The sequence below is a fragment of the Aythya fuligula genome, chromosome 6 (assembly GCF_009819795.1).
Source record: "Aythya fuligula isolate bAytFul2 chromosome 6, bAytFul2.pri, whole genome shotgun sequence".
Lineage (NCBI taxonomy): Eukaryota > Metazoa > Chordata > Aves > Anseriformes > Anatidae > Aythya > Aythya fuligula.
Window position 1 is genome coordinate 9,723,472 of NC_045564.1, and position 24,089 is coordinate 9,747,560.

The 24,089-nt window shown below is 40.0% G+C and overlaps 1 protein-coding gene across 7 annotated transcripts in view; it reads right to left on the minus strand.

Annotated features, from left to right (window-relative positions):
- AGAP1 (ArfGAP with GTPase domain, ankyrin repeat and PH domain 1) overlaps positions 1-24,089 on the minus strand; it is a 345,403-nt gene that overhangs the window by 196,247 nt on the left and 125,067 nt on the right. For all 7 annotated transcript variants that reach the window (XM_032190230.1, XM_032190227.1, XM_032190225.1 and 4 more), the window contains one exon: positions 20,495-20,629. In XM_032190230.1, the coding sequence (XP_032046121.1) occupies positions 20,495-20,629 (135 nt within the window). The remainder of the gene's footprint in view (positions 1-20,494; positions 20,630-24,089) is intronic.

Here is a 24,089-nt window from a genome sequence, read left to right on the forward strand (position 1 = left end):
AACTTCGCAGCGGCTCATTTATTTCATCTTGATTGGAAGGACAGCCACGCTAAGCGGGAGAGCTCAGCACTGCAGCAGCCCGTGAGCCAGAAAGCCCTGCTCAGCGCCAGCACGCTCCCCGCGGCCCCGCACATCTGCATGCAGACCACCGCCACTTCTTCCCCTGCCCCAGCCATGCACACAGAAGTTATTCCCTGTTGGAGAGGAAACTTGGAGCGATTCTGACAGCTGAAGCTGCCCAAATCCTCTCTCTGCAGTACAGAGGCGGCAGGGGACGGGTGAGCACCACCCGGCTGAACGCACTCGAGGCGGGCACATCGGGTCACCCCCTCTCCCCGAAACCAAGAACTGTGCCTCCATAATGAACCAACTCCTCATTGTGCTCAATTTCTGAGCTAATCACCATTAGAAACACTGTTGCCAGAGTAACTGATCTGACAGAGCTGTCTTTCATTGGTTCAAAGGGCCGTTCATATGTCAACTTCTTGTGCAGCGTCAGGCTGCTTTGGCAGGGGCAGCTGGGTCTCTAAAATCTCATTAGCGCAGCTCCATTCAAGTATAAGGACAAGAAAGTCAGAGGCCTGAGGGAAAAACGCTCCTTACAAGAAGTTCAAGATACAAGGTAAGACCGTCTCATCTAGCTCCACCTCCTAAAACTTCAAGTACAAAGATAGCTCCGCGCCGCACAATGGATGCGTTTCGGGAAATCTCATCTAGCCTGAGAACTGCTCTCTGCCCGTTTTTAAGGCAGGGCCTGGAAAACGTCCAGAGGTATCAACAATTTGATCGCTGCTCCCTTGCCCAGAAGGCTGTGAATAGGGTTACCGCTGCGCCTTTGACACCGCTTTTTACTAAGGAACGCTCGAAATAATGAAAGGGAAGACTCCAGGCACACACTACCTGTGAAACGTGGTGATCCTCACCATTTAACACTGTTAGAAAAGCATCGTGTGTTTAGAGGAGATGAAAACAGTCTTCTCGAATTACCACTAATTTAAATAAAAATGGGTTTCCCATAAAATCGCATCCAAGACTATTTATTTTCAGTGTCTCAGTATGAGAAAACACTCGGTTAAAACCTGAATCAGGCAAAAGATGGGAATACAAGAATTGGGCACTAAATTTTCTTCCACTTACTGAAAAAAACCAGCTTTCAGCCGAAGTTGGACTGCTCATGGCTGACTGAAAAACAACAGAAAGGACAAACAACCTATATTTTACTACTGGGAAAAACTGTGGAGTTTACACAAAGCTTACCCCCTCCCCTGCACGCACACAGAGCGTTTTGAAGGAAACGTTCATGGCAATTACTGATTTGGCTGCTTTTGCAGACCACGATGAGACTTCTGCCTACAAAAAGCACAGACTGTTAGCCGTAATGCAACCAGTGCCAAAGATGGCTCTTGATAAGATGATGATTTATTAGGAAGGCCAAGCTGTGCATGCACTACACTGAATCTTTCAAAAGGGCATGCTCTCCTTATCATCAAAGGCCACCGTGATATTTTTAAGTAAGAGAAAATGAATGCTTCATCACCAGGCTTACATAACAAATCTGATTCACATGAGAAATCTGATTCTCTTTAAATTCATTTTTTGCAATCTTCACGTGAGCACAAGGTCAAAATATTTGTTTAGTGCTTAAAATTCCAGGAGAGGGAAACAGGCTCAGAAACACCACAAAAATTGTCACCATCTGGTTTTGGACACCAAGCATAAAGACAACTGGGAACCCCAGCACCCTGCTTGATCCGGCACTGCCAGCATCCCTACTCTGCACTTGCTCCCTCCCCTGCCAGATTTCAGGCTTTGTAAGTTGCATGGCAGCGAGACTAATGTTATTCGTGCATGTCCTGGTGTTCAGCATCTGCCCGTACGGAAGCTAAAAGGCCCCTGCAAGTCCTTCTGACTAAGAGGCAGGAGAGAACACACTTTTCATGTCCAGTACTTTACACTCTCCTTGTCACAGCCTCATTCTTGTTCATCAATTAACACTTCCCCGGACTAACCGTTTTATAAGGTATTTTATAACACCAGCAGTGCTCACCATAGTTTATTACTGAAATTCCTACAGAACAGAAAAAAAACTTACATGAGGAAGTATCCTAGCCAACATCTCCAGGCAATAATACGAACATCAGGAAACAAAAAACATTAGATGTATTTAAACCAACTCCTACAGCAGTCACGGTTCCTATAAAAAGCTCTTTTAGCAGGGAAAAGGACAGAGAGAGTGGAAGTGGCACAAGTGGCTGTGGTGGTTCCACACCAGCGGGTAGCTCAGCACCACCACACCACTCTCTTGCTCACCTTCCTCAAACACGGGGCAGTGCCAGGGCCCTGTGCACAGAGGCCTCCCTGCAGCCCCCATCACCAAAACCTCCCCACGCACACACAACTAAACGCTAGTGTAACTGACATCGATAAATCACATTTTATCAGATGAACAAACTTAATCTGCTTCTGCCCATAAGCCCTGCTGATGGCCGTTTGTTTCTCGTGGAAAGCACTACCTCAGAAAAACACTATGGGAATTTAAGACAGCCAGCAGCTTATGTATTTACAGTAGCTCCATTTTAGCTTAATATTCCATGTTTATAATAAATGTGTTCAATAAAAGTAAATTTATTCCACAATTACATATTACAGGACAGCAGTAATAACTGCCAGAGCAAGCACTAACCACAAATGCCTTTCAATGGGAAGCATAAAAATAAGCATCCACTTTTAAAGCCATTGGGCCTGTTATTTTAATCCCATTCAATTTCCAGGCTAGACAACTTTTATACTTCTTCCTTTAAAAGGAGGGGGATGGACATGGGAAGACTATGGCGATGCTTGCCAGGATAAGCTGTATTTCACATTACAGGGTGACCAACAAGGGTGGGAAAATTAAGTGTACAGGTACCTTCATCACACATAGCAAGAAAGGAGTCACTCTGATGGAAAAGGCTGTAGTGCACGGCACCAAAAAGCACTAGGAAGTTTTACAGGACAAAGTTCTTGGCAAACAAATCTGTACTTTAAAAAAAAAAGTGATTACATACACAATACTTGACTTAGTACTTGACTAAGACACACCTCACTTCGAAGCACTGGATAGTCATATTAGCCAGATAGCTTTTGTTCTTGTACTGTTTTGTTCTTGAATTTATTTTGCATTATAACTTATCAAGCACCCAAGTACAACCTATAAAGAAAAGCACACCAAAACCTTTCGGTTACCTTCTCCTGGCTTCCTTCTGCTTCAGGAAGCAAAGCATTTAACGAGACAGCCCTCTTCCCTGCCAAAGGTAAGCAGGTATTCCTTTATCTCATTTCATTAAAACAAATTCATCTTCATTTATGTCTCAATTACCTTGCAGGGCTGTTAATTTGCTGGAAATGAAGCTATTGTGTAATCGCTGTTATTACTTGGGGGATTTAAATGCTGCCTGTAATAAACAGTTACCTTCAGGACAGAACAAAGTCAACAGTATTAACATTAATTATGGAATAAAAAATGGCAGCCAAGTATACAGCTACAAAGCTAGAAATGTAGCTCCTGTGAAGCATGAACAAAGTTAGCAGGATACAAGACAACTAATGCTATGTACTTTGCTGATCTGTATTAGTCTTCACTTGTAATGTGTGATGGCTGAAACACTTCAAGCTACACACAGTCATTGCACATCACAATTACAGGAATTTGTAAGGGCAATAGGAAGAACCATTCAAAATGAGATTCTCAAATTAAGCATGTGTACAAACCCTCTGCAATGCTTCACATTTGCAAATATTAACATTAAGTCCATCATGCAGGATTCTGCCAGAAGTGTTGTGCTCACCCATATGCAACAGGACCCCTGCTGATATGAGTACGTTTGAATTAGTACCTTGAATGGAGTTACACAGAACAAATTATTTTTCATGTTTAGGTTATCGTGCTAATATAACTTTGCCCATAACAATACACTTTTGCTCATATAACTGCATTTCCAATATCACTACAGTGCAGAAGTCGCTTGCTCTTTTTGGTGGTGGAGGTGGTTTTGTTTGTTTAAATGAAGATCTGGGTTTGGAACGAGCCAGGTAAGTACACCCACAAGATAAAGCACTGGGGTTAGAACTAGGCATTTACTAAGAAATTTCAGTCACAGTAATTTGAACTGCTGGAATAGTTCAGAAGGCAAACCCTCAGCATCCTACAGAGCTCCACGTGCAACCCAAATCCATCCTTCACAGCTCAAGAATAAGAAATGACAAAGAAAAGTTCATAGTTTTACTATATATATTAGACTGGCTCCTCAAAAGATCTTGAAGTTGCATCTTATTGCTAAAACCATAATTCTTTCACCCTACTAAAATGATTTTTTTCTACCTACGCACATCCAAATAGTTCCCAAGAACTACACAACTATGTCATGAGTTAAGTGACTAGAACACACACGTATGACCTCATGAATTTTATGCTACAAAACACCATTTTATGTTCACCACCGTTAAACACTTTCAGGTACAGTGGGATAATGTTATTTTTTCTAGAAAATTATAATAGAATTCCCCTTAAAATAAATGTAGCATTGCACTTCAATGCTACTTGGATTTTTTTGTTTGATGCTATCATTGAAATTCATGTTCTAGCTCTGGCTCTGTTCTTGCTTTACCTGGTACAAAAATACAGTTATAAGTAAGTCTCAGAATTAAATATCTCTAATCAATGGCAATATAAATGTAATTTTTATTTACATATGTAACTGATTATCACCGCATGTCACTTATTCATAAATTTGATGCAAATCACTGTCTCCCAAGATTAGGTAAGCAAATATGCCAATAAATCTGCTAGACAATCTGGAAAGCATCTGGCATCTGAAGAAATTAAAAAAAATAAACTTAAGTTTGCCTCAGTACACAAACTGTGCTGCCAGTAAAAGCATATGGCTTCAGGATTTATTAAGGCAAACACTCTCAGACATTTGGGTTAAGAATTTTGCACATGGATTTACCTAATCTGTAAATCACGAAGCTCTGTTTATCCTTCCATTACAATGGGATCAAGTCATAAATCCTGTTATTTCCACTCAGAGTTACAATTTTAAAGAAAAGTTTAAGAAATGTTAAAACACAAGAATAAGGAAACAATTTAGAAAACAGCATATTCAAATAAAACGATGTCAAATTAAGTCTTCATTAAATGCCCATAAATATTTGTGTGTTTTTTTTTTGAACCACAGAACAACATAATGTACAACAAGAGTTTTGGCACATGACAAAATTTCATATTTACCTTTTCCTTCATGAACAGCTTATTTCTTGTGGCATGCTATTAAACTACAGCTTTAATAGATGAATGTTTGTACTCACCAAAGATTAATACACATCCAATAAACTCACTAACAGCACACAGCCAAGGACATAAAATGACAGAAAGCTCTGGATTTCATTAGGAAGACTGAGGTATGTCTATCATTTATAGAAGATGATATTTGATATCATCTATATCAAATAAATTCAACTTCACTTGTGCCTCATTTCAGAGAGTATTATTCCTTCACCTGTGAAAAGGTTTTCATTGCTACCAAAACCAAAGGCCTGTCATTAGAATAATCAGTGATTTTTTGTAAAACTACCAAAATGACTTGAAATAGTTTCCTAAAAAGACCAAGTCTCTGAATCCAAAGGTGCAAGCACCCCTCGCGCTCACAGAGCTGTATGGTCCCAAAACAAGGGCTGCCTACAGAGCATGGAGGAGCGGAAAATGCAGTTTGCAGGTGCATCATTTCCGTTCACAAAGTGTGAAGGATCACAGCGGTCAGAAAGCCAGCTTGTTCGTAAGCAAGACAAGCCTGTTGCATTTGGGTATTATCTAGTTAACCAACAAATACTTAAGACTTCGCATTGGTATTCTGTCAAAACTTCTTCATGCTCTTCAAAATTCATTTTCAGCAAGTATCTAGTTGAAATAACCCACAGAGGTGGCTCTGTTGTAAAGAACTTGGTTCTCTGTTGTTTCCTTACGCTTTTAATCTCAAACTTTACACATGCAGAGAAATAGCAATGAGTATATTTAATCAAAACCAGCCTTTTGTCTCCTAAATTTGTTATTTGTATCCCTTTTTCCAACCATAGCTAGCTTTGCCTGTCACTTTGTGATGCAAGGATGATGATATTATTCTGAATGGCATCTTGATGAATACAACCATAGAACTGATGGAATATTTCAGTTCTGTAGCGGCTTGTCAAAATTCGTTGCAGGCTATTTCTGCCCTCCCCTGCCCTCCTGGCACTTCTGGTAGACACAATCTCCATTCATATGGCAGGCTGAATACCACAAAAATGATTATTCACAAGCAGAGGAGTGACCTATGCTTTAATTAGAAGTATCTGGGCATGTCAGACAACCACAAAAACAAACAAAACCAAAAAAACCTATGACAGCAACAAAAACCAAACAACTTCAACTTTCTGTTTCAACCCAGCTTCTGGGATACACCAAAGATTTCATGCTCCCATGGCATTCGTTGGTTCTAAAATTATGGCAACATCAGCAATAAGATCCTATATCCCCAAGCTACTCTATTTCCACAGAAATTTGCACAAAGATAATTCCCCTCACTTTGAATATGGAATTTCTTCCTTGAGATATGAATATTCTACTCAGAAGGAAAAAAAAATCAGGTATCATCTTTGATGCAGAGTATTTCCAGCTTGCTGTCTTAAAGATCAACAACTCTAAGATGTATTGCATCTTAAAATGAGTTTGATGGCTTTTTGAACACTGGATATACACCACACATTGGTTAACCCCTTAAGAATTTTTCAGAATAAAAATCTGAAGTACTCTTACGACATTCAAACTTCTTTACTACAATACTGATGCAACTACAGCCAAAGGAAAATCTCCCATATAAAACGGAGTTGTAATATAATAATGTACACAAACAAGCAAATGCAACTGCACCAGCATGCAAGAAGATGTGCACCAGCTCTTGCATCATGTCTTCTGAAGCACAAGTTACATACATCATTCACCATCAGGATCCAGAAATAGCACAATATTCTTGTATTTTAAAGAAAAAACCTTCTCAAAACAAACCGGATAACATGCCTCAAAATCCATCTCAGACACACTAATTCCTATTAGAAATACAGTACCTTTTGCCTTAAATCTGCTGCTTTAAGGGTTAATCTTATTGTTCCTAAGACTGTTAATGAACTCAGGTGAAATAATCCCCTATCAAAATGATCTCACTAAGTCCAAAACTAGATATAAAGTCATATATTCTATAGTAAAGGCTAAATTCTTCACTTGTTTTTGTGGCATTTATGTACATGCAATTGTCAAAATCTCTACTCCACAGCAGAAGCATCATAGAGCTTTTTACATAAATCTCACAAAACACATAAGCCCCCCCACCTTCACACTTTAATCATTTGCTAACAGTTACAATAAGGTTGTATTAAAAATTTAAACTGCCCTACTTAATGCAATTTACCTTCAAAGGTCCATTTCCAGAGAATGAATTTGAATGATATAAATGTCGAACACTTGATCAGATTTATTGCACTGAAGAATATTTCTCTTGATACAGATCTGACGAGTGAAGGCTAATGACTTCAGTTTTATTACTTTCTAAGCACTTAATGGGAAAATTTAGACATTTTCACAAGACTAAGCTTCAGCAAGAATGGTACATTTACAAAATGACAGCACAGGAGACAGCTACGCCATCTCTTTAGAGATGACCAGTTCAACAGCATTATTAATAGAGAGAGAAATGGGAAGGATTTATCCAGGCAATTCTGTGCACAACAGCCGGAGCTGTGCACCCCTCTGCTATCCGGAGAGGGGAACGATGTGCCTGAAACATTGACTACGGCCACATCCCTGTACTGAACTGCAGCCAAAATGCACCATCCCCTAGGAGACATGTTTGGGAAGTGACAGCTGAATTCATACCCAGATTGTAAAATTAGGAACCAAATGAGACTCCTGTATGTACAAATTAGTTCCTACAGGCAGCTATACAACAGTTATTTAAGCACGAGAAAATTATTACAACAAGAGACCGAGTTACCAGCCTCCCAGCTCTCTGTTACAACCAGGTTTTCCATAACCATGGCAAGTACTTTCAAAATACTACAACCATGAAAAGTACTTTCAAAATACTACAAAGCAAATGGTTTTACTTGTCCAAGAATATATTTTAAATTATTTTTTAAACTGAAAGACAGCTGGGAGTCCTCAGGTTTCAATTAACATCTAGATCCTTATCCAATCAATCACCAAGTGCTATAAATTTCCTATATTTCTCATTAGTTACACTATTGCACAGCTTAAATATAAATATACCTTTCCGTAAGACTGTAAATTATGATGCCTAAGACACAAGCAACAGTACCAGCCATCAGAAGAGGCATAAATGATGAGAGCAAGTCAATTGTATATATGCTGAACTGAAGCTGATTTACTCCTCAATTATCATTATTTTTCTGATACATACAAAAGCATCACCAACAGAAGCCTCACTAGCACGCTACATCTCTTGGAGCTTGTATATATGACTTGAAACCAGTAATGACCTGTCTTTACTGATATTAACAAGTTTTATGCACAAAATCCAATTTTCTATGGAAAAAAATATTTCTTCAGCATCTGCCAATAACATTCCTTCATTAACTGCAGATAGGCAAGGGGGTTGGTAGTTGTTTTTTTTTTTTAAGCTCTAAATTCAGAATGGTTTTTGTGATGCTGAAAACCAATTTCAGCCTTTTCAAAGGGCACGCACATAGCAGGGCAGCCCAGAAAGTACCGAACAAAGCAGCACCTCGGGAGCCCAGAAATCTTGGGGTCTGCTATACTGACACTGCAAAGAACGTGTTGGCTTTTGTGGCTGTGTGTCAGCTTTACAATGATTTCTCCTTCCATCCTGAGCCCATGACAAAGTGACTAAAAGCTCTCCCCGGTGATTAGCAGGACTCTGCCCCGCGAGGTGCACTGCCTCCCTCACAGCCCACACCACGCCAGCTGGCAGAAGCTCACATCTCAGCTCTGTCGTCTTCCTCAGGAGAGTCTCTACTGGAAATGAAGGCTTCAGTCATGCACGTGTGTAGGGCACAACATGAATTTACCTTGGTGAGAAGCCTATAAACAATTGGGATGATGAAAGGACAATGCACGTGACACATGACTAAAGCATGCTCAGAAAACCTGCCTTCTCTTTATCTGTGTAAAAATTTCTGAAGAAGTCAATTCAAGGCTTTAAAAGCTCGAGGAAACTTCCACTTAACAGCTATAAGCTAACATACACACAAACGAAAAAAAATCCACACCAAAGAAAAGCAAGGACCTGCAAGCTAAGGGCCAAAGGAACACAGCATGGCTACAACGAACAGAGTCTGGCTGTGCTCCTTTGGGCACTCTCACACACTCTTGGAAAATTTTTACCAGGCATCCCATGAGAAGTCTGAATGACAACCCAAGAAATAACTAAGGGAAAGACACAAGAGATCTTGACAGAAGTGAAAAACGTTCATTTTTGAAACACACTTTTAATATTGCGACATCCCAAGAATCCAGGTGTCACTACTGAACAGGACAACAAACTTGCAGGGGATGTGGGATGCCCAGGTGGCTACAGCTATCCCAGCACAATCCTGCATCCCAATGAAGTTTATATCTCCAAATTCCCTTGTCTTGGTGGGTCTGACCATCCACCCGCGGTGTCAGTGCATGGCAGCAAATAACGCTGCTCGTTAAGCAGCTCGCTCTGTAAGACTGCTCAGCACGCAGACTAATGCCATCTTAATTAAAAACAGAAATGAGTAGCTTACAGATATAAAACTGTACATTTAATGCCAACAAACGTTACATCACAAGAGTGGTGCTAATGTTGAGGTTTAACTGTTAAGGGGGAATTCCACCTTTAATGCTCACAAGTTTCCTCCTGCAACAGCAGGGACTTAGCATTGCAAGCAGCCTCGTCAAATCAAAAGCTAATTTCCAAGTTAAATTTATAGGCAAGCAGTTTGAGGATTCTCTGCTTTACGCAGAAAGGGGAAAAAAACAGCTTTACAATCCTGCAGCAGTGCTGGAGCTTCCTGGCACAGGAAGGAATTCAGAGGGAGCGATGCCCACAATCACCCTGGCTCACTCCACATGCGCCACCTCCATCCCTTCTTTCAGGCTTCTGCATTCTGCATACACCCGTGCTAATCCCACAGAAGCAAACGGCCTCAATAGGATTTGCATATGCATACGGATTAGTTGAAAGGGAATGATTTGCAATGCATTTCGGAAATCGCTTTAGAAGAACAATCCATGCTAATAATAAACTTTGAAGTTTAAAACGTGTTTGTTACACAACAGAAAACATGACAGAAGGATGATGTTTACTACACAAGTTGGAAGTGTTTGATAGCTCAGACAAAACCATCCCTTTATCGTAAGAGGAAAAGAATGCCATTCACTTCTACACATTACAAAATACACTACAAATACACCATGGAATAGAGAGAAATTATGGAAACTACGAGTCATATTAATGTAGTATCAGTAATTTGGCAGAGCTTTTTGCTTGTTTTACAACCCAGATCGAAGAGCTTCAGTATGTTGTATGCTGTAAGTAACAAATATGTCAAAGCAATAATAATAATTGGGCAACTCAACAGATGGCCAGGAATCCCAAGGCCTGATACACCAGAAGTGGAGCATTTGAGGGCTGCTGCTCAAGGGAAGGTGGTGTGTTCTTCAGGAGACTCCCCAGGCCTGGCATTGCCTGCTGCCTTTATTCTGGAAGCAGGCACTTTCTGTCAGCAAAACAGAGATTTTATTTCCAGGTGTCCCGTAAGGCTCTGGTGATGCTCTGAGCAGGCCGGTGTTATTCTCCAAGTCAGTTTTAGAGCAAAGGGCAGAGGGGAGGTGTTTTTCCCTGCATCTGTCTTGAGACGAGACACGTGGCATGGTAGGTCTTATCCCTTAATTCATCAGTACTTTGCTAGCAAAGTCACTTTGTGCTAACGAATCCAAAGCTAAATCCACAACAGACTTAAAACCAATGACCAAGGCACAGCATGCTGGCAATAATTAAAGAGATCAGATTTTAGAAGTTTCACGCTGCCCTCTGCATTTCAGAAGTTGTTGGGCAAGCTGTAAGGAACACATGTTGTAAGACAGCAGATGACAAACCTTAAGATTTGTCAATAAAAATCTAATTTCAAAACATTTTTCAAAATCAAGAAAAACAGGTTAAGTGATGATATCCCAACACAGAGCATACCAGTATGCAGTAAGAACAGCAGGAGCTACTAGCAGGGCAGGCTATACCCCCAACACACAGCAAATGAGTCGCAGTTTAGACAGGCCTCCTGACAACCTGAAAAGACACCTGTCTTATTTTTGTTGGTTTCCCTTTTTTCCCCTCTATTGGGACTCTGCAGGATGCAAGACAATTTAGCAGCAGTTTTATTTTCCCCAGGTACTAAACACAACAGCAACACAAATGTCTAATGCAGACTGTAGAACAGCAAAGCAGAAACAGATTAGACCTGAAAATATAAGCAAAAAACCTGGCAGTGTATTTCAGCATTATACAAAAAGTGCAACGCACTCAGAGAGGCTTATAGCTACAATACCCTGCATTTCAAAAAAGCACTAGTTGATTGCTATCAGATTAGAAGTGATACTTGATATTAAAAAGTGAGAGCAGACGCTGTCGTTTCTTCAGATACATTTACAGAACTGCCACAACCTGCAGCTCTGCAGACAGACCCACCACATGCCTTCAGATCAGCGCACACATCCACATCACACTTAGCTAAAATCTCATCTATGGCTCAAGTACTGACATTACTGACACATACACATTTAAAAGCAATTTTTAAACGCTTGATGGAGGACAAGCTAATACATTGGGATAATAACAGAAATCACAATTTATTCATCGCACTGACTGCATAAGCAAAGAAGGGACAACACACAAAACCAAGATACCAAAGTCTTAAATATTCAACTGTAGAAAATGCAGAGAATTCATCAGGAACTTTCTAGCTTTCTCCCTCTTCTAGAGCTTGCATTTGCATTAGTTTTTGGCGTTAATGGAAAACAACCTTTACCTGTTTGCAAGACACTTCATGAACCTGCTTAGGACATGTTGTAACTCCAAACGCACGTGAACCTATAAAACATGCTGCTTACGCCTCTCAAGCTCAGGTCCATTGCCAATAAAAAGCAACCAACCACCAAACGACCATCGTGCTTCCTTCCGCAGAATTTCTTTTCACATTTGCATCCAAGTACATAAACCTAATGGACCAATCCTGAATCTTCAGTAATATAAACCATATTCTTTTGTATTTTAATGAAATGTATCAACATCGTTTCCATTCAGTGAAGAAGTATCATGGATGAACTAGGACCTTAATTTATTCTACTCCTCAGAAAACACAGCAGCTGTCACCTACTGCATAACTATCTCATCACCATGCACTCTACATTTCAAGTAGCATGCCTACTGCATACTTCAAATTAACTATTAGAAAACGCTGTAAAACTAACTATAAAAGTAGGCATATGAGAAGTTCTTAAGGTACTGTTTTCTACATATAGCCTAGTGAATGACACACCTACTGTAACAACTGAAGACTGAACCTCTCTGGAACTTTATTAGCACTACAGCATTCAGTTCCTCTGTACATGTCACTTCTTAAGTGACGTACCCAGAACTATACCTTCTGATCCCACTGTTCAGTTCCAAGAAAAATGGATGCAGTTGTGTCATTGGGAGATCCTTCTCTCTTCTCCACTCACTTTTGAATCCTAGGGTAGACTTGAAGAAACCTGACGGAGCACTAAGAGCTTCAAAGTCCCTGCAACTCTCATGCAGCTATACCACTAGGCAAAGGACATGTAAAGGTCCGAACAGTGGCTGTAACATCAGGTAATTAGTAAGCAAGACAGACACAATATGCATAGAAGTGACCTTTACATCCCCAAGAAATCAGACAAAAGAAAAGTTTGAACTCTAATTCGTAAAAAAAACCTGAGTATCAGTCAATCAGGAATTATAAATCCATAGAAAAGGGGGGTTCCAGTATTTTCTTACCCAACTCACACCAATATTTGTCATTTTCTAGTCCAATCCAGTCTGCAGTGCTGTTTCAAGAACGAAGAGTTCTTCACTCTTCTGCTATTCTCTGCAGGAAGTTGAGGAATTTGTACAGCTCATTTCAAGGCTTTCTATATGACACTGACTTCAGATATACTGAAAAATGTCCTCCTACCAACTACCGTGGGACCCTCCCATAACAATGCCAAATCTGCTTTATGATACCACCGTATCAGAACTGACAGTGAAGGTCCCACCTGTGGGCATGGGTCTGAGAGATCATATGGAAATCAGCAAGTGTTGGGAGAGATGTATACAGCCATAAAAGCAGCCACTACAAAACCACTGACCAAGTGAAATTCCTCTTTCCAGAACCATACAAACCACATCTTCGCAGTTACTGATGGTGCCTAAAAGTTATGGACAGTCTGGAGTAAGGGCAAAGTTCAATATTAAAATAACAGCAAGTTCAGAATAAAATATGCATGCAGAAATGGAGTTTGAAAAACAAGTTGTAGCAAACTTTTTCCTGTTGACTTTCTGTACTAAGTACTTTGACTCAGTTATACATAGCTGATTACAGTCTGTAAATACAGTTTATAAAATATATTATCACCTATTTAAAATCTGCTATATTTTCCAAAGCAATGCAAAATAGGAAAAGAAAGAACACAACATAGTGGTTTATTTTCAAATAAATTACTACTGCCTCTATGTTCAGCTCCCATATGTTCCTGAAGACAAACTAACCAGAAGAGGCACATCCCTGAACAAGTGAAGGATCTTGGAAAGAGTTGCCCCACGCTGAATTTAGTTCGTTGAACCCTGAAGACCTCCTTCCATGCAGGATTAAATTTTCTTTATTTATTGATTTTAATAAGCAAGCGTTGTATTTTCTCCCTATTCTTTTGAGGATTGGGTGTGTGAGAGAGCAGCGGGGAGGACTTTATCTGTCCATCAGTGCGAAACCAGCACACCTTGACGATTTTTGCAGAGGTACCGCATCACCTGGTGTTTAGAGGAGGTGATGGTGCTGGCATCCCTATGGAAATCACCGCTCCTGGAAAGATGTGAGGAGCCCTTGGTTAAACCACTGCATGGGGAGGGGCACTCGGCTCAGAAGGAACAAGTACTGAGCACAAATGTTTAGCCTAGTTCCGGATGTAAGTCTCAAAAAGTCCACATCAACCAACAGCAGCTCACTCTTCCCATGTTTTATTTATACTAAAATTCAATATTCGAGTGCTAATTTTGGTTTTATTTATATGCCAGTGAGTTCTTAAAACATATGAGGTCAGAGTTTTTATTGCTACAGGGAAAGCCATGGTACTAAGGACAAAAAATTGTCCCTTTTGTTGCTCCTCCTCAAGAAAACTCAGAAAATAAAAATAGCTGGACCTCAAAAAACACAGATTTGTTTCCCAGTATTGTTGCAGCATGAGGGAAAAAAAAATAAAAAATCAAAGTTTTATCAGGCTGATAGAGTCCATCTTTGACAAGTCTAACTAATGAGTAATCAGAGCCGCTTGTCACTTCTGATGCCGTGCCGCAGCCATAAGCACTCTGCAGAAAGGTCACAGCTGTACGCTGCTGAAATCAGAGTAATTACAGGAGCCAGAGGACCTGCTCTCGAGCTCCGCATGGCACTTCGGCTGCACACAGCTCCAGCCTCCGACTTCGGCACTGAAGAACCCTTAGGGCCATATCTAGTGCGAGAGTCAATACTGCCTCTCCCTAAAAATCTGTCAGCATGATAGGAGTAAGACTTTATTTACTTCCCATTAGACTGATTAACATTTCTTAATGAAAATACATCTATAAAAACTGACTCGTTAATACTGATGACAAGTGACAGCCATTCCCTGCAATCCAGGCCTAAAAGGATTAATTTGTCATCTTCTATCCTCTAATGGACAGTTTGTTTTTTAAGGTACCCCTTTTAGACACAGTTCAACAAAACACTGGAAATATTATTTGGTTTTGAACATAAAACATTCCCCAAAAAGGATTTGGAAATAAATATCTGATAAACATTTATAAACTTACACTCCCTAATACAAGATTAGCTCAATTTTGCAAAGAAAACCTGCAAAAAACCTGCGACAGCACAACAATGGAGCTAAAGGTCCAAATTGTGAGGCAGCACCGACCTGCTCCATCCGCACTGACATAACGTACCTAATTCCTGCCCCAATATCCTGGGATTTATTGCTATTTTGTGCGTTAAAATTTGTGTTACAGCTATCTGTACAAGGTAAAGCGTCCCAAATCTGTGTTTTATACCCCAGGTATAGAGGATGTATATATACCCTATATCCTATTGCACGTACAACACAACTGGCAATTTGAACTTTCACCTTCTCCCTTGTTTAGGGCACATGCCAAACACCAAAAAACAAATCCCATCCCAAACAAATTAATTTTTCATTAAGACGTGACAGCAGCAATGCCATCCTCAGTATCTGAGACGGGTACATAGCATCAAAAAGCTTCCATCAAGTCTCCCTTCACAGGATCTAATCCATCTGCCAACACCTTAACAATGAGGCTCTGAACACCAACATCACAAAATCCCGTCCCAGCAAGACTCATAAGTAACACAGACACAAAATTCTGTTTTTTTCCCCACAAAATACATTGCTACAACCTATGCAAGTGGGTCAGACCTCAAGCCCTTAAGACTGGCTTCAGAACCATCCCCTCCAATTAAGAACCAGACTCAGCACTGAGTTGAAATCAGATTCAAACCCTTTTTCTCATACCCAGCAATAAAAGTTGCACTGATGGTGAAAGTTTCTCTTATAAATATTTGAACATTTCTTTTTCCTTTGTGATTTAAGAGTTGCATAGCACACAGTTAAATGGGTCAAAAATTTGAACTCAAACTAGGGAGAAACGTGCAATTATGAATACATCATGAACAAAAATAAAAGCAATCCTTATGCATTAATGGTACATCAAGCTAATTCAAGAAGGCTAAAATCATTAAAAAGGCATCCTGAGGCAGTACAGAGTCATTACTATATTGCGCTGACAAGAAATATTAAAATAATCATTTCCAGTGTCATTGATAAAATTCATTTTGATAAGCAGGAAAACCCCTCTAATTCTTAACAATGAAATCTAAAGCTAGATCAAATACTAAATGGACTAATTTTCTCTTTAAAACCCAAACTCACCTGTCCAGCAATCCCCAGTTCCAAATATCAAGAGTAACTGATGTTTTATTAACCTGGATTTTTTTTTTTCATTTAAGACTGAAATGCAGGGCCTGCTTGTGCAGATCCAACTTCAAACAGCATCAGAGATTAGACCCAAGTGGGACAACGCCGAGGGTTACAAACACCCCTCTGAAGTGTTCAACAAAACCTTGCTTCACTTTAGCATACAAACTCTTACAGCAGATTGTCAAATTGTGTATCTGAATACTTACCACACTTCAGAATTTACAAGCTGTATCACAGTATCAAAGCAGTTTAATTTGTAGATTGTTAGGACATAGGACAACGAGCAAATCTTAGTCTTTTGAGATGCGTATACAATGAACAACCCCACTGATAATTTTTGATTACAAATCTAGTTTTCAACTTCATCCAACTTTAAAGAACAACCAAATAAAAATATATAAAAGTACATTAATTATGCCTCAGCTTCCATGAAGTGTTTCTGCACACAAAAATAGAACTGCTCACATTACAAAAGCATGAACCTACTTCGCTGCAATCAGTGAGCTTATCAAGTGTAAGGAAAGGAAGAATTGTAAACAATATATTGGGATTTATATAAAGAATGAAGTAATTGCATAATAATCATTCAAGTTGAAGTATTCTAACACTCAACAAGGGGAAAAAACAGGACCTGAGTTATAACTAACAGTTCAGTGCTTGCACAGATCAAAATTAGAAATTTGATTTCTAATCTGAGTACAATGAAGGTGTGAGTAAAACACCCGTCACTGAAACTTCTAGTTTCTTCAGCAGAAAGGTAGGTCTACATCATATTAAAGGAAAAAAAAAAAAAAAAAAACACTAAATTTTTAGAAAAGCTTGTAAAACTGCACCTTTTGGAACAAAACTACTAATTGCTATGTTTAAGGAAAGCCTATCGGGACTAGGACTCGTAGCAGGGTTTTGGACACGGAAGTTTACAGTTAGAGATTTAACACCACCCTGCTGGCAATTCAGACTTCCTGAAAAGCAGCTTTGGGTTTGGAACACCAACTACACATGTAAATCACAGCTGATGCAAATCATTACATGCAGCATTGGACTTGATGAGAACAGGAGTCATAGCATACAAAACAAGAGCACTGAAGTTAACGGGAATTAAACAAAACTGACCTCTCCTGCTACATCCTCTATAACATCCACGTTTAACATCCTCTATAACATCCATGTTTAACAAAAAAGTCCCTGGCAATCAATGTTACTCTTGGACAACACAGTGAGGCACCCTTACAGAACTACCAGAGCAGACACCCTGGAGCATTTCAATACCAAGCAAAAGCTACCCTAGAACACCATGGCAAGCGGCTAAATCCTAAACCTGAATTCCAAGAATGGATATCCACCTGGTTCGAAGCAAAGTCTAGAAACAATTCCAATACACAGAAATACACAGGAATAGTAGCTTCGTGTCTTGCATACTGTCATATTTGTGGGAAAAAAAAGTGGTCAACACCACTTTCTCCTTAGCAAAAAAAACAGCAAGAACCTGTCCTACATTATTTAATGTAACAGTTGGTCTGTACCCCTTTCATGTTCGCTGAAAAAATGCAGTAATTTTATCAAGGCTGCTAGCACTGACTCAGGGTTCCCTCAAATAATAAGAAATGCTCAACAGTGTTGTCTTACTGGGTGAAGAGCTATCCATCCTTCCCTCATCTCTTCTCCTTCTTCATTGCTAGTATCTACATCAAGAAGTGCTGTGGCTTTAAAAAGAAAAGTTAACTATGGGTATGGGGTCAAAGTCAAGCAACCAGGCAGGTGTCTGGCTACCCTGCTAACGAGGCAGCCTGACAAATTTATGATAAGGGGAGGAAGAGCTGCTCCAGTTGAACACCAGCTTCAGAGAGCACAAGATGCTAAGCACACCCCAGCAAGGCACCAGGCTGGCTGCACACAGTCAGAACCACGAGGAACCGAAAACTTTTCGTAACTGCCTGCTAGCAAGATCAACTCACACGTCATCGTGGGCAGTTTCACAGAATTACTTCAGGTGTGTTCTGTTCTGTACATTTTATATTTGCCTATCAACATACGAAGAAGTTGAAATAAAATCAGTGTGTGTGTGTAAATCTAGTGTATATTTCACGATGTTAGCTAGTATTTCATACTGAATAAAAATGCGAAGTTATTCTCACTAAGTCACAGGCTCTCACAGCATGAACGATCATTCAAGCAAAGGTGACAGAGCCATGGGTCACCCCCAGCTGTAGTTGGTGCCCCAGTGACAGCCCTCCCTATGACACAGTCTGTATCCCAGGAAGTCAGCCTGCTGATGTACAGGACAAGGATCTCTCACGTTCTGACAGGTTTCCTTTTACTAAAGGAAAGACAACTTGAAAACTGTCCCCAAATTTCTGCCTTTCTATCCCTTGCCTTTCAAAAGGTCTGCAGTTTTGTAGACTACACAATCCCTCTGAATCAACCACTAAAAAAAAAATTAAGCCTACATTCAACCTGAACAACCCAGAGTTGCATAGACCAAGAGTCATTTAATCAATTCCTCCCTATTAACAACTTGTACTGCTCATTCACACCCTCTCATTTAATGGGGTTAAGAAGCTCCTTTGCTTCTTGCTGAAAAAAACAGCAAAAATTACCAGGAATTGGATTTGGTCCCAGTCGTGTCTGGCAACGGTAACACATTTGTACAGAAGCATTCCTAATTCCATTAGTTGGTAAACATTAAGTAGTTGGTTGACCACCATGTAGGTAAAACAGAATTTGAAATTTCTTGAGCACATTTATCAATTCTTTCTACTTACTCCTGAAATTCAGTAGAGATAAATAAGCTTCCTGGAAGCTTATGAGTTTATCACACTATCTTTTTGCGAAGAGATTTCTCTCTCAAAAGCTCCTTGAAAAAATAGACTGTACACCAACACTTAGAATATATAATTATAAATCTAACTATAGCTTGCACTCAAAAATAAATGTACTAACAAAAACCCTAAATGGTTGTTTGAAACTCATTCAATACAGAAAATGCAGGCAGTGAAAACAGTAATTTCTGCAACTAGTTCAATAGAAAACATTGAGAAAATTACAAATATAAAGCTTTAAACAGTTTTCTGAGATACTTCCAACAGGCTGGCTGAGCATACCCTCGTTTGGAATCAAGCACAGTGCAGCATATGTCAGTGTTTTCCATCTGAAAATTAGAATGTTTGGCTTTTTTTTTTTAAGCCACCTTTGCAGATACACAGATCTTTGCAATGATACACGCTGATGTGACACCATCTCACGACCACTAACAGTGCAGGTCTTTGCAACAAAAAGCTGACAACAACAAAACAAAATCCCACAGAACTGAAGACTTTTGAGCAGTAGTTCAGTGTAATGAAGGTTTCTAAAGGCAGAACTGTCATATTCAGATACTACACACCCATCACTAGAACAGAAGGTAACAAAATCCCAAGACACGTGGCTGAATTTCCACTAGAGGGTGCACAAAGTCCATTTCATGTACCAAGGATTAAGTTCAGCGTGGCTTCTCCAGCCTCAAAAGTTCTTCCAAGAGGTTAACTCTCCAAAATAGTTACAAATAGTCAAAACAAGGCTTCTGTTATTCATTTTTTAAGATGGTACACAATGATCACTAATACCTCCTACAAGGCAAACCAGAACATTGCTGTTATTCACGTTTTAAATCATCCATCAGCAGCCAACTTTACTTCTAAACACCTACAAAACTGCCAGCTTTAAACACTCCATGAATGCCACAAGTTACTTCTCATGACTATTCCATTCCTACCAATTGTCTCAGTTTATTCCTGATTTCTCAAATGCGAAAGACAATTTTAAACTACTTGGCACAAACACTCTCTCAGCATCTCCACAATCACTAAATCAAAACAAAGTAAACTTTATTAATATAAAGCAAGCACAAAGGAAAATAGAAAAATAAAGACTAAAAGTAGCTTAAGATGCCAAAAACTAAAGGTGGTAGGTAGCAGACAGCACAACACTGTGCACGTGCCATGTTAAGCATAATAAGGCCTCTAATTATCTTAAGGTATTATAAAAAATGAATAAATCCCTAGAAACAAATGTTTTCTTTACCTAATCATTAACAAATACTTGCAAAATGGGAACACACCAGACCTGTCAGACATCAGTGGCTATTTACAAAACAAGTGCAGTACTATGTGATATGCTGGATGAAGAAAAAGTAATCTTTACCATCTTGAAAGACTCTCTCCACGTTGAGGCCGTACGTAGCACAGGTTTCATAGTAAGTGCATCTCTTGAGATCGTTTGATAGCTTCCTTGCTCTGGCATCATCTATGACACGTGGGTTACTGGAACTTATAGCATCTACAGCAACAGAGGTAAAATATATTTACATACAGATTTAAACATAATTTGAAAACAACATCTTAGAATTACCAATGCCCGAACAATGAATTTAAATACAAACCATGTGACTTTTAGAATTCTTAGAAAAAAAAGAGGATATAACTCCAAATTTTATACTTCAAAAAAATCAACTTATATCTTAAAATATTTAAAATCAACAGCACACTGATTCATTCTGAAAAGATAGGGGAAAAAAAAGTGGTTTTAAGTTACTCTAAAATATATTTGGATCACCAGCTCAAATAAAATCCATAATCTTACAAAAGAGAACATGGCCTCTGAAGTAAAGTGTACATAGAAAAAACAAGTGGCTGATGATTATAAACATGTCATATGATTTTAAGCCTCCTATAAATACCAGCAGTGGCTCACAGGTAACATTCAGCTGTAGCATGAAGCATGAAACATCTCATGTTTGTAAAAACAGAACACTTTCAGTAACGAAACAATGAAATGCAGTGAATAAATAGTACCATGCATTACTGTGACACTCAGAAAGAGCTTTGCACAAGATACCATTTTCTAAAGAACAAAAACACAACAAGAAATACTAAGACAGCTGGGGAAATAAAATTCAAGATGGCAGATAAGAAATAACACCACTGTATGAAATTGCTAATAAAGCTTTGCTAAAAACCTGAAATCCAATTCTTGTCTGAGCTCCTCAGCATAACTCAATGTAACTATGCTTTTTTTTTTTTTTGGGTCGATTCCTTCCCAGTGAGCAAGGTTATTTCCCTCTGCACTTTACACTTAGCCATTGTGAGCCAGCAGCCAGCAAGGCTGAGGTGGGAGCACAGGGCTCCTCTTACCTAAGGCCACCCCTGCACATGCCTACCACACACACACCTCCGCCTAAGCAGCCACTGCCCAGGTTAGTATAAAACTGGGGTTGTCCATATATTCATGTTCTGCTGCTGACCTGACTTTCAAGTCACAGCCAAGACTGGATCCAGTAAACTCTTTGTAAATGGCTCTGAATGAGTCTCAAACCTTGATTTAAACATATTGATGAAATAGTGTGCACATACTGCAAAGCTAGTAATAAAACAGTAATTCATTTTTCAGAGCTAAATGACAATACTTTCAACCTCTCTGCAAGAGCTATGTTTTAGGTGTGCTTTTCAACTGCAGTTTCTAGTTTGTTTATCCATAGGAGCTGAAAAAAAATGTACCAGGAAAAAAAAAACACGCTAAGGAGAAATCTCTTCACTACTACCCTCCATCGTAGCAAAGAACTCTATAAGGGTTATACTTGACTATTTACAGAGTGATAGCACTATGATCAAATCTTCAAAAGCAACTTTTTTTCCCTCCCAGGAATATCATAGTAGTTAATTAGCACTGGCAAAAAAAGCTGCAAGGAGCCACAAAAGTACAGCCCAATCTACAAAGCTCTGCAGCTACCACCTGGCCACCACAACAGGCACTGATTTCAGCATTTAGAGGTGCTCAGGATGTTTTTCTAAAATCTGCTGTTTTCCACAGTGGCAACCGTTTTCAGGACAAAACAGCCTCAGTTCATCGTGAAGTCAGTGACTGCTGCAATGCTATAGCTGAAGCTCAGCTCTGAGCGTGATAAGACCACTGGTGTTACTGCTCCATGCACAGGATCTGATTTATTAATAAAAGCAGAGCTGTTGATCTAGAAAGCTAACCGCAGACTTTTTTTTAAGCAGCAGAGGGCGCTGACAACATGTAACCAGAATTGAAGTGATAAACACCGCCATGGCTCCAAGAAGTTCAACTTGCAAAGCAAAGGCAGTGCTGCAGGTAGGAACGCGCCTGCAAGGCAGAGCACCTCCACTCCCCCTCACTTCCCAGGGGAGATGGCAGCACACACACCTCTGTAAGCACCAAGCAGGTGCTGATGTCTGAGAAAAGCTTTCATTTCATAGATTGTTTCAAGAATACTGCTGTATCTATCAAGCTGGGTGTCAAACAGGTAAATTTTGTAATAAAACAGCACAGTTTGACAGTTGCTGTAGCCAAAAGGCTCTATTTTCTGCTGACGCTTACTCCAAAAACTGGCAATATTTCTGTCTTTAATCACATATTAACAATTCCCTTTGCATCGATGTTGCAACAGAAAATGAGCTTTACAAAACAAATTCCTTTCTGGTACTAACTGGAAGGAGATGAGAGCACAGTCCAGCGACAAAAATGCATAAAACTATCTCAGTGAAGCATTTCCCCCTCCCATTTTTCTGGAGTTTCAAGTGGACTGTGTGGCCCTGCAGAGCAGTTCGTTTCTGCTTTTGGCTCTAATTTCTGCTATCCTAAGACTTTTGTTGTACCTACTTCCCTTTTCATGTTTCTATCATCTGTTTCCGCCCTGAAGCCCCGTCGCTGTTCTTCCTCCTGTGCTCCCCACACTTCCCCCTGCTTCCTGTGGCACAGGGCTGGTGTCGCAGCTCTGCGGGCTGGAGGCAAATCCCTCTCCCTCTGACCACAGGACAACAACCACAACCAAAGAGAGCAATCAAAAGCAGCAGCAGCACTAAAATCTGTGGTGTACACTGAGATGCCCACAGTCAAATCATAGAAAGGTTTGGGTTGGAAGGGCCCTTAAAGCCCATCTTGTTCTAACTCCCTGCCATGGCAGGGACACCACCCACCAGATCAGGTTGGCCAAGGCCTCATCTAACCTGGCCTTGAGCACCTCCAGGGATGGGGCACCCACAGCTTCTCTGGGCAGCCTAGGACAGGGCTTCACCACCCAAATCCACAAGAGTAGCTCTTGACACTTGTTTTTTCCCCTCTAACTTTGCACAGGAACTTAGCAATATGCAGCAACCAGCGCTTCAATGTAAAGGAACACAAACGTGTCTTAAACTGTACTTCCAAAACAGCAGGTCTCTAAAGTAAAGCATCTCTGCAGCAAGTCCTATTTGTTAGGAGTTATTCCAGGACACCTACATGACTAGGCACAGGGAAGCCTCAACTCTTCTGCCTCTGTTCCAGCCCAAACACACAGCAAACCATCCTCAGTGCAGAACGCTACTGCACCATGAAGCTGATGCCACGGTCAAGCAAGGCGGAGAGTATGAACCAGACAGCTCAGACACAGAAGAAACAAATGGTACCAGGAGCTTTCCCTAACTAGACACAAAAGAAACTGAAATATTACCAGGAGCTTTCCCAAACTAGATTTCTTCTTCTAATAGTTTAAGCCAGCTGCTGCTTCAGAGTGTGTTTTGGAAAAAAAGCAATTGGGGTGTTTTGTCTCAGGTGACAAAAGGCTGCATTCCCATTTTGTGGAAGGTTTTCAATCTCTGATCTGTCTGCCTCCTAGGAATGCTACAGCACTGACCACTTTCAGACTGCTAATGTTGTGCAAACTGGTTCATCTTCACAATTTACACAATTGATTCACCTGTCCAAATTCAGTGTTAGCATCTGTCTGATGGCCAAGAAA